Source organism: Scyliorhinus canicula, chromosome 8 (assembly GCF_902713615.1).
Source record: "Scyliorhinus canicula chromosome 8, sScyCan1.1, whole genome shotgun sequence".
NCBI lineage: Eukaryota > Metazoa > Chordata > Chondrichthyes > Carcharhiniformes > Scyliorhinidae > Scyliorhinus > Scyliorhinus canicula.
In genome coordinates, this window is record NC_052153.1 from 7,440,652 (window position 1) to 7,458,176 (window position 17,525).

Here is a 17,525-nt window from a genome sequence, read left to right on the forward strand (position 1 = left end):
TTTGCTTTTGTGTGAAGCAGCAAGAGCTGGGCGTTGGAGTGTGTGCGAAGGTGAGGAGTATCTGGCTCAATGTGATCAATGTTCCCACCAAGCTTCATGGTCGCAAAACAATCCAGAAATCCCCCCCCCCCCCCCACCAGTCTACCTCTTTTAAGTGTGTGCATAGGCAAAAAATAAAAGTTGAACAGAAATAAATTTCTCCCACGCTCCCCCCAAAAGATTAGAGGGTATGTTGGGCGAGACTCCTAATTGCCAGGGAGCGCTGATGGGCAAGTACTGAGGATATGGCACTGAACAGCGTGGGAGATTCGTCGACGCATTCACTGACCTTGACTGTCCACATGAGGACATTAAACATCGCGTGGTACCTGCTGCCAGATCCTCAGGCACAGGTTCTTTACATTAATCACCCTGGGCATCTTCCAAACCTCCCAAGACCAATACAGACTTGGGAGGCATATCACTGGCCCTCTCTGAAGTGCCTGCTCCAAGTCCCTTTTGTCACAAGAGTGGCCCTTGTGTATCTCCTACCCACACCCCATCCATCCCCTGTAGAAACATGGCCTCTCCCCTTCTGTCACCTCTACCATCGCATCCTGAGCTTAGGTGCCTCTCCTCTGCCTTGCTGTTCAATTAGTTGAGCTCCTACACGCAGCCAGCATCCTGCCAGCAGTAATACCCCAAGTTTGATTCCTAACTGGGGATGAATCCATCAAGCTGGGGGCATGCATGACTGGGGTGTGGTTGACAACACCTATAGAGTCACACTGCAGAATGAGGCTCCCTTCCCCCATCTTCAAATAAGATGTCAAAAGGAAGGATAAAACTTCAAAGATAAAGCAAAACAAAACCTCATGATCGCCTTCCAAGGGCAGCACGGTGGCACAGTGAGTTAGCCCCGCTGCCTCACGGCGCCGAGGTCCCAGGTTCAATCCCAGCTCCAGCTCACTGTCCGTGTGGAGTTTGTACATTCTCCCTGTGTTTGCATGGGTTTCACCCCCATAACCCAAAGATGTGCAGGGTTGGTGGATTGGCCATGCTAAATTGCCCCTTAATTGGAAAAAAATGAATTGGGTACTCTAAATTTATTTTTAAAAAATTGATCGCCTTCCAAGAAAATAAGGACTTGTGCACATAGTGTCCTTAATGACCGCAGGACATCCAAAAACATTTGGCAGCCAATAAAGTATTTTTGAAGTTTAGTCACTGTGGTTATGTCGTAGAAGTGGCAGCCAATTTGCTCACAGCAAGCCACCCCAAACAGCAATTAGAGATAAATGGCTGTTAATGCTGAGGGATAAATATTGGCCAGGACACTGTAGAACTACAGTGTTCTTCCCCTCACCCTCACACACATTCCACTGATGCCAGCCTCACATTCAGCACCTGGCTGCTTCCATATAACCTCCAGCTATTCTGCTGTGGCAGGCACATAACCCAGTGCAACATCACTGGCATTCCTCCCTCTCTCCTGCAAGGCATTCTAGACTGTACCAGGAAGTCATAAAACAAAAATCAGTGTGGGTATCTGGGCCATTAATTTGAAAGGAATGTTTAAATAACTATTAACCTCAATAATTAATTAGTTTTGACATCCAATTCTCCTGAGGTTAAGCTTCATTGGCATTTTCACACACACACACACATCGCTGTTCCTTCACTGTCAACATTCTGCAACTCCCTCCCTAACAGCACTGTGGGTGTACCTACCCCACAGGGACTGCAGCGGTTCAATAAAAAGGCAGCTCCCCACCATGCTCACGGGCAATTAGGGATGCGAAAAAAAAATGCTGGCCTCATCACCCACATCCATGAAATAATCAAACCGCAGACTGTGCGAGATTATGAATTGAAAATACACACCTCCCTGAAAGAACAGAGTGGCAGAGAAGGAAAAATTAAGCGTAAAGAAGCAGCCTTCTCTTTTATCAAAGCCCCAAAATTCTTCCCACTAGAAACAGTTTTAAGACAAGTAAAAAAAAACACGGCACTCGTTGACCTGATTCTATGAAATCAAAGAGAGAAAAGAATAGGAGGTCATATTGATATGGATGAGATTACTGTAGAACAAACATTGCCATGGACCCGTTGGGTTGAAAGGTTGTTTCTGTGCTGCAAGTTCTTTGGAATGCTATCAACTACAGTACAGAATAGTATTTATAATCAACACATATGGCAAAGATTCAATGGATAATAATTATAGCCAGATGCTGGGTGTAATTACAGGACAGCACAAGTATGTGTACATAATGTTACCACTTTTAACAAGGTTCTATTTATGAGAATATAATTATGAACTTCATTTTATGGCTCAAAGTATGAATTTTCTTTTCAAAACAAGATAAATTACACTTCAATTATCCATATGTTGCCCACCTTAACATCAATTTGTGGTAGCAGGAATGATTCTGTACTGCACTGGGGAAGTATGGCGCACTGGGGTTTGGAAGGGGCCGTGGGAGGAGGAGCGAGGGGAGCTGATCTGCCCGCATTTCAACAATCATATGTTTGCTACACACTTACCACAGCTGGTGAGTAAGAGCAAAGGGGACACAGCAGGTCTTAAAGGACTGCCTGTTCCTCCAAAACCTTGCTGCTCATTGTGTGCAGTGTGGTGATGAAGTAATCTTTTTCAAAGGCCTGGGGAATGCATGGCAGATGCGAGTCCCTTTGAGACAATCTACCCTGGGTAACTTTAATCGCACAACCTACAGTGCAAACTAGTTTCCTCAAGTTTCCAACACAGGCCTACACAGGGGGGTGGGGGGGGGGGGGGGGGGGGTGCTTTTTCTTTCCAGCATGGATTTCCAGGCCAAACAAATATACTACTTTTACACACAGCTAACAGAATTTTAAACTTATTTCATCAAAATGTTGCAATGAGTCTTTTTTGTCCCCCCCACCCAAAGTTGATAGCAATCTGAACAGATGTTAACACCAAGACCGAAGGGAAATGATTCAGTAATACACGTGTGTTTTAAATCAAAGTTTAATTCATCTCTAATAATAAAAGTACCAATCTGCCTGCATCAGGTAAAACAGAAAAAAGCAAAACAAAGAGGTACAGGTAATTGTGATTTGCTCAGTAGTCGGTACGGTAAAAAGGTCTAGAGAATTTCATTTGCCACAGGCCACTGCATTTAACTCACATTTAAACAATGGTTACACAAAACACAGATTTAACACATTTTAAAGTGGTTTAATATAATGGCACCTATCTGTTTAGGTTGGTAATGTGCAATTACGACTATCACTTCAAGTTACCTGCCCAGCTATGTCCCCCATCCATTTTATGTCATCCAGTTCACCTCTGCTGCCTCTCACCGCATTTCTGGGTAACAAGAGCTGGAAGGAGCAACAAGCAGTTACAATGCTCTTTTGGGGGTGTTGAAAGTGACACACAGAATGAAATGGTTTAAATAGCTTCGTACTGCTGTGTCGAGAGCATCAACCCATTTTGATCTGGGACTGAGTTTACAACCCATCAAATTCAGGAAGTCTCAGAATACAGATGATTGCCTGCTCAATTCCACTCACTGACAACTTCGTATTGTGATGTCTGTGTATCACGGAGATATACCCAGTCACTTGGAAAGGCAGAACATGCGGTGCAATTAATGCACGAGCATGGGACATTTGGTTTCAGTCTTCCCAACCTCTGAGATGAGCACAAGTCGAGGTCTTTTCCAATTTGATAAACTACTGAGGTAGCTGATCAGCAGGAGGACTCTGCTGCCTTTTGGGCAGACGAGATGATCCCGTGTTTGTGCAGCCAGTGGATTTGCAAATGGAAACTTCTCTTCCAGGCTGCTTGCTGGAAGTGCACGGGACTGAATGGCAAGCTGGGTTATCAGTTAATGGTGGTTAGCTCTAAAGATTCACGAGTGAGAACAATGAAATATACAGTGAAACTGCAGGATAATTTGTTAATTCCATGCGATCGGCAACATGCTGAACATTACACATAGCAGGGGGAACTTCAAAGAATGAGCACTACAGCTATTTTCCGGCACCGAGTGGATTCAGGTGGGCGCCAATTACAATTTGCAAGATTAATCTGGAAGATACCACGTCCTTTTTCATAATTAGTCTATATTTTAAAAATGGGTACTCCAGCGAAGTATAACAATTGGCTCCTGACGTACTGAGCTCTGAATGTAGCACTACCAGAACAAAGCATATTGCATCAAGGGGCAATGCCTGCTTGCCGCTCCTTATTTGACACAATGCGTAAATTGGACGTTGGGCAGTTTTCCCACAGGCAAGATACAACTGACTGCCAAATAGCACATGTCATGATATACAGAAATAGGAGATCACACATCAGCATGAAAATTAAAATACAAGAATTACAAGCATTTACATGTTCACATTATTTTTCTTTTTTATAAAAGTCATAATTCTGTAAGGCTACGTTGAGTACCATATATATAGTGTTAAAACCCCCTTAAAGAATTCAACCCTCTGCATTGACCCTTTAATGCGTTCACTCCACAATGCCCTATAATTGTTAGAAAGCTTAACCTACACAGCACTAAGGGGAGAGGGAACTACACCGGAAAAGAATGCTGTATTATTACAGTGTGTTGGTTATTATTCTGTTAAAATCATCCTCTATCTAATTGGATTAGTGCCCAATTCTGCATGATATGTCATCTTCTCCCCCCCCCCCCCCCCCCCCCCCCCCCCCCCCCCCACCCCCCGCAAATGAAACAATTGAGGGGGTGGGGGTGATCTACTTCATTACGAGAGACTTTTTAAACAAAAACAGGATTTAAAAAAACCTTTAAGACATTGATGTTATGTTTTAACTGCTATCTCCCTTGTATTTACATATTGTACAAGATGTGTAATCTGAAACCAGAGTTTATTCACATGATCAGCAAAAATAAAATCAAAACCCGAGTGACCTCAATTTGTCAAAATTGTGCAAAAGGAATAGTACACACAGGTTTTCGGTTGAGTAAATTCGGCACTTGGAAAAAGAATCTCCGTGCGTTGAAATTGGTAAAAGAAACACAGCTGGAGAATTTTAAACACTGTCTTAAGGTCAGTTCCCCCCCCCCAATAGCCAGGTCTAATATTTGACTGAATCGAACATGCTCAACGGCACGAGACTTGTGAGATGGGGAAATGCTTCTTGTTCTTTTAACTCTGAAGGGGAGAGACTGCCCCCTCCTGCCCACCCACACATCCCCTTCCAATCTCCCCCAATGTACTTCCCACTTGCACTGCCCTGCCAAGCACATAATTGGAGCTTTGAATAATTCAGCAGCTACATGTCTCAAGACTTGTACCACATTAAGATTTACATTACGTATTTGTAGAACTGATGCTGTTGGAAGTTCAAGTCCCTCTGCCAAATTGACAAACACAGCCTGGACTCCTGGTCTTCACACATTAATACCTGTTCAGCTCCCCGAAAATGCTCCAAACAGAAGCAAATAAGTGTAGATTCTATTAACAGGCCGTTAAAATATTTCAACTACTTTAAAGAGAAAGCGAACGCAATTCCACTAGGAGTTTACATCATAAAGGGGTGAAAAATTTATACCACAGGGTTGGCACCTTGATCAGCATCCGCAATATTTTTGCTTAGTGTTGATTTACGAAGATGCATTCCAGAAGGTGTGTTCAATCCAATTCTCTTCCGTATTGATATGGTAATCCATTTGGCAATATACACGAAGCAATTAACCAAGTGCATGACTACTAAAGAAACATTTCATACAGTACATTATTGATCTGACATTTCTGAACAGCAGGATGGGGGAAGTAATATATGTTTTGTAGGTTACCCCTAAACCAATTTGACAAACTGACTATATGTTCCAGTCTTACTATAAATACTGGCATCTCAATTATCACTATTCTTTATGTTTACAAACCTCTATAATCCTAAGGCAAGTACTTAATTTTACAACAAAGCCCCTGTAAGTCTTTTCTCAGTTAGGCTACAATTGTATATACGCTTTGACAATGAGAAACGGAAAACAGTCACAAATTAAAAAAATAAAAAGCAAAAAAAAAAGCCTCGGCCTATTAAAATTCCATTTAAGAATTTGTCAGTTCTTGAGAAACGAACTGCTTCAGCCTTTCGAGGTACTGTCCGTAAAGCTCCACGTCATTGTGGCCAGCTCCCTCTACCCACAGCGGCTCCACCGGTCTTTGGCATTGCTCATACAAGGCCAGCCCGTGTGAGAAGTCGATGACTTCATCTTCAGTCCCGTGGATGACCAACACCGGAGAGGCTATTTTTGAAATCTTGTCGATACTGTCGAGACAAATCAAAATTCACAGATTCATTGCTAGTTGGAGGAGGGGCAATCGGTTTACTTTATTGAAAAGGTCGGAAAAGCTCACAAAAGTTGCATTTTGCACCACCGATGTTTCAGCCTCTACACACACTCGCTTAAGTTATCCCTGGAGACTACCATTAAAGCACAACAAAAAGCACATCAGAAAACTTGGAATCACTAGTATTTAGTTGCTGCAATGTTATTGCAGGATCATGCTCCACTAGCATAGTGTAACATGCATATTTTAATAATCAGCACAACTCTAGAGGATGAAATTAAACGGACACCAATTAAATTTAAGAATGTGAAGAAAATGTTGTTACAACTATTTTTTTTAAATTTTTTTTTATAAATTTAGATTACCCAATTATTTTTTCCAATTAAGGGGCAATTTAGCATGGCCAATCCACCTACTCTGCACATTTTTGTGTTGTGGGGGCGAAACCCACGCAGACACGGGGAGAATGTGCAAACTCCACACGATCAGTGACCCAGAGCCGGGATCGAACCTGGGACCTCAGCGCCGTGAGGCGGTTGTGCTAACCACTAGGCCACCGTGCTGCCCCATGTTGTTACAACTATGAAGATTATACAATAGTTATGGTTCTGGGACTGTCTTTTCAGGTAATATGAAGATGGTCATGTGAGCTGTTGAGATGCTGTTTGTTGGAGATTAAATAGGGCCCATATTGTTTTACTCGGCAGGTGCAAGGTGTTTATGCTTGGAGACAATGGCAGCAGACTACGTCCTAACAGTAGATAGCCTGGGAGTCCCCAAAGTTCCGGAGAGTGTTGAGAATGTTCGTTTGCAAACAATTATGCTTTAAACTGTCCATTTAGTTTATATATGTACAAGGAAGAGTAGGCTATTTGGCCCCTCGAGCCTGTTCTGCCATTTAATGCGATCATAGTTGCTGTTAGTAACCTCAAATCCTCATTGAGGCTCATAACGTATCAGCTCCTGGTTTACCAAGGATCTGCTGTAAAAATATTCAACGACTCGGCTTCCACCACCTTTATAGAAAGAGCATTCCAAAGACTCAACTCTCGGAAAGAATTTCACCTCATCTCAATTTTAAATGGGCAACCTCCTATTTTTAAACAGTGAACCCTTGTTCTAGATTCTCCTACAAGAGAAAGCATCCTCACCACATGTTCCCTTTTTGCTTATTTTACAAAATAAATTTAGAGTACCCAATTAGTTTTATTGTTTTTCCAATTAAGGGGCAATTTAGCAAGCCCAACCCACCTACCCAGCACATCTTTGGGTTGTGGGGGTGAGAACCACACAGACACGAGGAGAATGTGCAAACTCCACACGGACAGTGACCTGGGGACAGGATCGAACCTGGGTCCTCGGCGCCGTGAGGCAGCAGTGCTAACCACTGCACCACCTATGCTTAAATGTTTCAATCAAGTGCCAAGGTGCGAGAGAATTGGGCTCACAAGGAGAGCTAATCAGCAACTCTACCTGGATACAAAGCCCGTGTGGCTCATGCTGCCATGGAAATGGGCTTTGAAAAGGGAAGGATCTCTAAACTATCCCATCAAACCTGGAGTCAGATTAATCGGCAGGGTGAGGAGAGAGAGTAAGAGCAGATAGAGCCCAAGGTCTCTTATGGTTTGCCACATCAGAAAGTGGGTGTAAGTTTGTGCTCAAGATTGAAGAGATCAAATTAATGGAGAGTTAAAATGAGGCTGAAAGATTTGCCTAGCTTTAGATGGAGGTAGAGGTCTCGGGGAAAATTTGCATTTGATACTGGAGTGAAAAGTTTACAGGCTGGGAAAGGAAATAAAAAGATCGAACGTAAATTCTCAGGAGCCAAGAATCATTTTGGACTGATCCAGGGAGAACTGAATGCCAACTTTATGGACAATGCAACATACACCTGATGGTTTTCTTTATTGCTTCTGTTAAAAGTTCTTTTTTGCAGTTAAAGAATAAATTGTGTACAAAAATAGTGTTTAGCCAACAGAGTTTTTAATCTGTTGTTACAGTAAGCACCTTAAAATGTGAAATCTTGTTGTGTAATCCATTCAACTAGGACTAGGAAACGTGAATTTCTTTCTAAAAGTTATCGGCCTCTGAGGATTGTAACAATATGCCAAAAACACACTTTTTAAAATGTCAGCTATTACGGTATCTATACATGGAACATAACACACGTGTACATGCGTCTGGACTTCCTCCACAGCATATGCATACTATGCCCAAGGAGGCAGAAAGAAAATGACAGCCTGAAGCAATCTGAAATTTGGTAGAATGGCTTTTAGCAATGACTCCTAAAGGAAAATGTTGGAGAGGGAAGACATAGCAGATCAGTGATGCTCAGTAAAATGGATAACACTCCAAGGAGGAAGAAAGGATATCTTGGAGTTGCACAGTAAGGTTGTCTTGTGCACTTCCCCATCAATTTGTTACACATTTTGCTCGTGTCAATTCTGGCTCAGTCAGCAGCATTCTTGCCTTGGAGTGAGAAGGTTGCGGGTTCAAGTCCTACTCCAGGACCTTGTCACAAAGAAATCTAGGCTGATATGCAATACTGAACGAGTGCTGCACTATTAAGGGTCCATTCTAAATGACATCTACGTTGGAGTTGGAGAATATTAATAAACGTAGCACTGCATCACTTAAAGTTTTGTGCATTTATGCTGCAGTTATCCAGTTCAAGAATAACTTATACTGCACCAATAAAAAGATTTTTTAAAAAAAGAACGTGTACTGCAAAATTTTAATTTAACCGTACTAACCTATGGACTGATCTGATCTCTTCACACATCTTCCCTACTGAGTAGTACTACACTCCTGTATGCTTCACCCGATGCCTGTGTATTTACATTGTGAATTTTATGTTTGCCCTATTGTGTGTTTTCTTTTCATGTACGGAATGATCTGTCTACCTTGGTACACATGACAATGAACAAATCCAATCCAACGACTGTAAACATTGGAAGTAAAATCACTTACTTAGGGAACGCATCAAAGCAGTAGGTCTTCTTAGTGTCTGGAAAGGCTACACGCATGCCCGACATTAAGGGAGAATGGAGGACAACTGCAGCACATTCATATCGAGCAGCCAGATCCACTGTTGGTACTGTACCTATACTCTGACCATACAGGATCACATTCTCTGGACGAATCCCATACCTGTTGAATGGAAAATAGAGCTGCTTTAAAACAGTGTTTTTACTTTGATAGGAGTGAAAATACATTACAGATTTCAATCACACCACTATTTCCCCTCCCCAAATACATCTAAACTGAACTGGGCGAGCCACGTTAATACTGTGGCTACCAGGGCAGGTCAAAGGCTAGGAATCCTATGGCGAGTAACTCACCTCCTGACCACCCACAGCCTGTCCACCATCTACAAGGCACAGGTCAGGAGTGCGATGGAATACTCTCCACTCGCCTGGATGAGCGCAACTCCAACAATCCTCAAGAAGCTCAACACCATCCAGGACAACACAGCCCACTTGATTGCAGCAACTTACCAAGGCTCCTTTGACAGCACCTTGTAAACCCACAACCATCAAGAACAAGGGTAGCAGATTCCTGGGAATTCCACCACCTGGAGGTTCCCCTCCAAGTCACTCACCATCCCAACTTGGAAATAGATAAAAATACATAAATAACCATTATTGCCACAAGTAGGCTTACATTAACACTGCAATGAAGTTACCATGAAAACCTCCTAGTCGCCACATTCTGGTGCCTGCTCGGGTACACGGAGGGAGAATTCAGAATTCTCAGCTGGTACGGGAATTGAATCCGCACTGCTGGCCTTGTTCTGCATCACAAACCAGCTGTCTAGCCCACTGAGCTAAACCAGCCGCTGTTCCTTCACTGTCGCCGGGGCACAATCCTGGAGCCTAGCAGCATAGAGGGTGTACCTATACCTGAAGGACTGCAGTGGTTCAAGAAGGCAACTCACCACCACCCTCTGAAGGGCAACTCGAGATGTGCAATAAATACTGGCCCAACCAGTAGCACTCACATCCCCCAAATGAGTTTTTTTAAAAAAAGCAATCAACATGCATTCCTGAAGCTAGATTGAGGATCAGGTAACTATAAATGCTTTTAAATAAACACAAACAACATTAACTTTTTACATATCCATTTTAAAACCCATTTCCAGAGTTTAACTCCATACAATTGGAACATAATACAACCGGGGGGGGGGGGGGGGGGGGGGGAGGAATGAGGGCAAGCTGATGAGGGACTTATAAATAAATAAGACGTGGTGGCTGGGCAGTAAAAGAGGAACCAATTCAACATCAGCAGCAGGAGGTTACCATTGCCACAATTTCACAGTAACTTAATTGCAGTGTTAATGTAAGCCTGCTTGTGACAATAAAGATTATAATAAAATGTTGTCCCACTTTTTGCATCCCACTATTAAGTCCAGCAAGAGCTTAGATGCAAGTTAAAAGCTTTCTCTGCGTTACAATAGATCGTTCCGGCAGCTGCAGCCAAACTTTGCTCCTTCTGAATCCCTGAAGTAGAGCAGAAAGCCATCTATCAGCATGGCCTGGATTCAAATTCAGTTCTCTGCGGAGCGAGGCCATGTAGCAAGTTGTAAGATTAATTTCATCACGGCGAGATCTCAAATAACCATAATCTTCAACCAATAAAAAAGTACTTTTGTTAAAAGCTCCCCTTTCTTTAAGCAAGGGATTACAGTAAAGGTTCCAAAAATAAATTAGCGGAGCTGGCCTAATTTTATAGTATAATTGAAAAGAAAATGTAATCTGCAGGGCATCAGATAACGCACAAACTAATCATCATGCTGAAGTGCTTCCAAACACAAGTACTTGGAAATTTATATAAGTAATTCCAGATATGCATCGCAGTCTCCCCCACAGAGAGGCGCCCCACTTACTGAAGCTCAGAGAACTTATTGGCAGCAGCTGAACTGTAGGGACCCCCAAGTGAATGTATGAGCAATTCGCAAACTCAAACCAGCTAAAACCTTGCAGCTTACCAGTACAAAGCTTGTCCTGCCACATCATCCACCCATTAGTATCACCTTGAGCAGTGTGAGAAGAAATTAATCAAACAGCAACAAGTTCCATTAGTGAGTCAGGTAGGCTCATCAATAAACACCCCAACCAGCACTACCTAGCTCAGGTATCAAGTTCATAGAGTAGAAGCGACCCAACCTCGTCTCCCGAGGCAGGCAAACACTAACAATAAGAGGAGGCCACAAGTCAATCATATCAACAGAAGTGGCCACTCGGCCCACCATGTCTATGCTGGCTCTTGTGCTTAAAGTCACACCTCCCTGCTTTTTGTCTGTACCCCTCAAGTTCCTCATCTTCAAATTCCTGTCCAACTCCTTTTAAAAATTATTTAGGTGATTAGGTTCCACCAGGTTTTCAGGAAGTTATCCACATGTCACCTAATCTCATTTGAAAAAGAAGGCTCCTTATTCACTACCTCTGTTTTTTGGGATATGTCAAATTTTACTTCTGTTCCTATCTCTTTGTCCTCTGATCTCAGTATTGCTCCCTTTTGCACCCCCCCCCCCTCCCCCAAACACCCCTCCCCTCGTCAAATTCATTTAAATCCCCGCCAAAGGTACTAGTTAACCTCGCTGTGAAGATTAGTCTCAGCTCTGTTCGGGTGCAACCTGCCCGTCTTGTGCAGGAGCCTCTTCCCTTAGAACCAGTTCCAATACCCAGGAATCTGAAATCTCCAGCCACACACTGACCTGCACTATCTCCCCGTTTCTATAGTCACGAGCACATGGAATAATCGGGAGTAATCCTGAAATTACTAATTTGGGAGGTCATGTCTTTTTAAATCTCTTTCCTGGCTCCCGAAACTCCGCTTTCTAGGCCTCAACACGCTTTATACCAAGTCACTGGTTCACACATTGCTTCACCCTCCCATTTTGTAGCACTGCTCTCTAAACAATTCAAAAAGCACACATTTGTTATGATATACGTAAAGGGAATAATTTACCAAGCCCTGGAATATGTGACTGATTATTAGAAATCACACAGGAGACAAACAAAACGCTTGCGATATACAATCAACAGCAGGTACCAGCAGAGTGTTTTACAAGCACACAAAAACGTCACGTCATTAAATAAACTGCAATCAAAAACTTGCAGACGCCACACCCAGATGTACTTAGGCTTGCTTATCTTCAATTTACCTGAGCTTTTTCTTTAAAGAGCACAAGTTCTCTGCCCTTTCCCTCTCACCTGCCTCTGTTCACATATACTCAGCTCGGTAAGCAGGTCAACCCCCTTCAATGCGTGAACGTGAGTGATGCAAGGCAAGTATCAAGAGCCACATGCACCAAAAACAGCAAACTGGCCGAAAATTATACAGCCTCTTCTGGGCCAGCTGCATACAAGTAGTTCACGAGCTTGAAAACTTTCCTAGCTCCTGAAACGTGGCTTCCTAGACCTCAACATGCTTTATAGCAAGTCATTGGTTCACACCTTCCTGGTCACCCTCAAGAGTCTCCTTGAACCACTGCAGCTCATCCGGTAAAAATGCTCCCACAGCGCTATGACATTGAGTGTACAGCACAGAAACAGGCCCTTGGGCCCACTGATCCGTGCTGGCATTGGACATTCTGAATTCTCCCTCTGTGTACCCGAACAGGCACCGGAGTGTGGCATCTAGGGGATTTTCACAGTAACTTCATTGCAGTGTTATTGTATGGCTGCTTGTGACAATAACGAAGATTATTAAAAGTATGGTAACTTGCATATAATCTGCATCTCCAACTAAAACGTATTAATTGCTTGAAAGAGGGACAGCAAATTAATATAGAGACACCAGTTCTAGATATAAAAAGTGAATTTCCTTAATTTGCAGCTTGACCATAACACTGAAAACAAAGAAAACCGCTTCCAGTTAAGCACATTCTCAAATATTTAAAGAGTTTAATAAAACAACGACACGCAAGATGGCAAATCTGGATATTAAAAAAAAAGTGTGGACTATGAATACAAGCTTCCCCTATAAACCCGTTAATGAAATATTAATTTAACTCTTTAATGGAGCTTAGAAACAACTTTGCATTAAGATATATACAGGAATGATCCACCAGTATTGCTCAATAACATGCACAGTGGTATTCCACTGCTTTCTTGTGATCATGCAGTCAGATTTACAGGCAAAAACAACAAGTGCAACTTAAACGTGTAATTAGTCAGAATTGTCCACAACAGCATAGCCCCAACACAACGGGACAGTGTTTACATTGGAACAAAAGTACAAGATAACAGCAGTCAATTCCAAAAATATACGGGTTAATCTATTCTTCATGGCCAGTCTTTTCGTACAATAGATTATGTTTGAAAGCTGAACTCGGTGGCCCTGATAAAGGAAACAGGAGTTTGTGGACTGGCTGAACATTTCAAGGTCATTATATACATTGAATCCCCAAAATAGGAAATCTCATTTTTCCACTATTTCCTCAGCTGGGGGGGGGGGGGGGGGGGGGGGGGGGGGAAGGAAAGAGCAGTAGCAGCACAACTGATGGATTCCGACCAAAAAAACTTTATCTGTAGATAATGCGCATCTCTCAGGGAAGTGCTTTCCAAATAGTTATGGAAATCTCTATGAAACTGTGGCCTAGATTTTATGGGGTTTGATTTGGACATAAATAACTTGCAGTGCAGGCAGGCCATTCGGCCCATCGAGTCTGCACCGACCCTTGGAAAGAGCACCCCACATCTCCATCCGATCCCCGTGACCCAGCAACACCGCCCAATCTTCGCATATCGAACCTCTTTCGGTTTGTGTGCTGTCACTGGCTGCCAACTCCGTTCCTCTCCCTTTGTAGTTGTGGAATCTCTATCTGTGATCTTGTTTGTCACCTTCCATAGCCTGTGGACATCATGTATCAGTCAGTTCTTTACCGACACAACGGTTTGCAAGTTTTAAGCCACGTGTATTAACCGCTACCTTCCGTCCCTTCATTTTTCCTTCGCCTCCCTTGACCTCCCTCGTAGTTTAATATCAAATGAAGTTCCCACATTTTGGTCGTAGGAATAAACCCTTTTTTTTTCTGTCCACATGGTGAGGTTTTACACATTCTACTTTTCCGGCTTTAAAACAGGACCTTTCCCATCCGAGGATTTCAGATTTATGATGGTCCCGTTCACGTCACCAAGACGACCTTCCAGAACTACATGGCAACACCAGTCCGATTCGCCAGTGCTGTAGGATTCTTTCTCAAGAACCCCTGGCAACTCACCCCCAAGAACAGTTTGTCTCTGGTCAAGTTTGGCACGAGTGTACGTCCATCTTGTTGTTTGAAATATTCGTGCGTGTTGTAAGATTCTTGTGGAATATCGGCAAATACGATAAGGCAGATCACCAGGACATAGATTAGAGAACGGCAATTTGCGTCTATGTAGCACCTTCTAACGCGGCAAAGCACCCCGAGGGGCTTCACGGGAGGGTTTGCAAACAGATTTTGACACCCAGCCACATAACGAGATATTGGGGGCAGGCGGTTGGGTCAAAAGCTTGTTCAGGGAGGTCCCCTTTAGAGAAGGTTTTGGAGGAGAGATGGAAAGCTTTAGGGTGTGAATTCCAGGCTTGGGGCCTAGCCAGCTGAACGAATGGCCACCTGTGGTTGAGTGAATCAAATTGGGCTGCCCCAGAGAGAATAACTGAGGGAGCGTCGAGCTCTTGGAGGGTTACAGCACTGGGGGAGGTAACAGAGATAGGGAGGGTTTTAATCATGGAGGGATTTTGGAGGATTAGAGAACTCCAGCATGATGTTGCATAATGTTATGTGTTTTGTTGCGCTTTAAAGTTAGGGTTTTGTCTGATCAGCATCTCCCGTTGAATGTTCACAAATTGTTTTATGGTTTGAGTATAAGAAGCATTGATCATCGTTCTTATGGGATGCTTGCTGCATAGATACAGGTTGCTTCTTTTCCACTGTTACTTGTGATATTTATGATGTTGATTTTTCTTTTGGTTACGTTTTCTCCCTATCTCTCCCGAGAAAATGTGAACTCGATGTTGGAGTGAAGCTCTCATGGATTCCGTCCTCCCTCCAGTACTGTAACTAAGTACCTATTCCAGATGGTGGGTGTTGGCAGGTCAATCGACAGTGGGGGTCATCACCGCTGTCGGAGTCTGGTTTGCGATGCATCGTTGACCGGTGAACATGTTTTCCAGCTGACAACCTCTGTGAATAACCTCAAGCTGGTGCGGGAATCGAACCCAGGCTGTTGGCCTTGCACAAACCATAGTCCAGCCAACTGGTCTGAACCGGTAACACAGAGTAGACCAACGTCAGCAGCCTCTATTCTGGGCTGTGGTGTTCCGTGGCTGGGCAGCGTAGTAACTAACTGAACAGCTGGCCATCTCCTGGTGGCCATTCTGAACAGCATTGGTTGCGAAATAGTCTCAAGATCCTAGACCGATGCAGCACTGAACACAGTCCATTATGCCTTTTGAAAGAGCTATTCAATTCATCCCATTTCCCCGCTCTGTCCCTATAGACCTGCAGTCTTTGCCCCTTCAAATATTCATCCAATTCCTTTTTGAAAATCCCTGTTGAATCTGCTTCCTCCGCCCTTCCAAACAGTGTGTTCTGATTAAAAAATAAATCAATCTCCGCACTGGGTCCTTCTGTCTGATATCTTAAAGAAGGACCATAGAGTTGTTACTGCGCAGAAGGAGGCCATTCTGCCCATCAAGTCTGCACCAACCCTCTGAAAGAGCAACCTACCCAGTCCCACTCCTCTGCCTCATCCCTGTAACCCCATCTAACCTTTGGGACACTAAGGAGTAATTGATCCTGGCCAATCCACCTAACCTGCACATCTTTGGACTGTGGGAGGAAACCGGAGCACCCGGAGGAAACCCACGCAGGCACGGGGAGAACGTGCAAACTCCACACAGTGACCCAAGCCGGGATTCGAACCTGGGACCTTGGAGCTGTGAAGCAACTGTGCCATATTCCTCAGCCCCCCCCCCCCCCCCCCCCCCCCACCTGACTAAGCTGTCTGGCTACCTGCTTGGTTTGGGCCTCCCTCTGGCATTTGGGGAAATAGCAGTGGGGGACAGGATGAGGAGAGCTGGCATTAATTGGCCACTTAAGGGCCTCAATAGACCCAAGGGTGGGCAGGCCACCAGAGACCTCCACCACCCATTTAAATCCAGCCCCTTGTTCCGCCCGTCACAATAAGCCAGTTTATACCAATAATAAAATAACTCTCCCCAGGCTAAATCATACACTGGAGTAGGATATACTGAAGATTAGAATGTGCAAAAGCAAAAGGCAGTTAGCAATACCTCTCCTTCTACGAACAAACAATTCCCTGAAAAAGAATTGCACACGCATTTGCAAAGTGCTAAAAACAAAAGGAATGTATTGAGATTCAGATTCACCTCTGGCAAGTCTTCTTGTTTAACGAGGACACATTAATGTGAAATTTTAGCAGTGTTAATACATTAAATACAGGCAGTAGCTTGCAGCACAGGAGGCTGTTTGGCCCATCATACCTGCACTGGTTCTTTCACAGAGCTATCCAAATAGTCCCACTCTTCTGCTCTTTTCCCGAACAACCCTTCCAATTTTTATTCTTTTCAAGGTGTTTATCCAATTCAGTTTTCGAAGTTATTGAATTTGCTTCCACTGCCCTTTCAGACAGCACCTCACTGTGTAAGGGAATATTTCCTTACTTCAGCACTGGTTCCTCCAGCAGCTACTTTCATCTACCCTCTGCTTGCTAACCCTCCTGCTATTGGAAATAGTTTCTCCTTAGTTACTCAATGCCCCTCATGATTTTGAGCACCTCTCTCAAATTCCCTCTGCTCTCAGAAGAACAGTTCCATCTTCGCCAGTCTGTCCACATCAAAACTCCCATCCCGGAGGCCAACCTAACAAATCTCTTCTGCTTCCAAGGCCTCAACATTCCTCCTCAAGATGTTTCTTTTCTTAAACGATGGCAGTGGCAAGTCAGTATTTAAGATGACAACTATGGTGCTGTCAGTATCCAAGGATAGGCCGAAGGCTTAATAGGGACCCCCGAGCTTAAATTTACCTTTGGGTTTGTTTAAACCCAGTCAAACTGAGTCTTGCTGGAGTAACAGTTTCAGGAAGGAAGACCTCCAAATCATCTAACCTATCTATAGATGGTAAAAGAACACATTTGCATTTGTATAGCACCTTCTATGTCCTCACCCCATTATTCTTGGAGGCAATAAATTTTCCAGTGTTTCCTTAACCCAAG

The 17,525-nt window shown here is 43.6% G+C and overlaps 1 protein-coding gene across 1 annotated transcript in view; it reads right to left on the minus strand.

The window, feature by feature from the left end:
* Positions 1 to 4,900: 4,900 nt before the first annotated feature.
* The window catches only part of LOC119970089 (alpha/beta hydrolase domain-containing protein 17B), a 69,533-nt gene continuing 56,908 nt past the window's right edge, over positions 4,901 to 17,525 (minus strand). The window contains exons 2-3 of the mRNA XM_038804104.1: positions 9,268 to 9,447; positions 4,901 to 6,274 (exon numbers count right to left, since the gene is read on the minus strand). Coding sequence (XP_038660032.1) covers positions 6,055 to 6,274; positions 9,268 to 9,447 — 400 coding nt within the window. The 3' untranslated portion in view covers positions 4,901 to 6,054. The remainder of the gene's footprint in view (positions 6,275 to 9,267; positions 9,448 to 17,525) is intronic.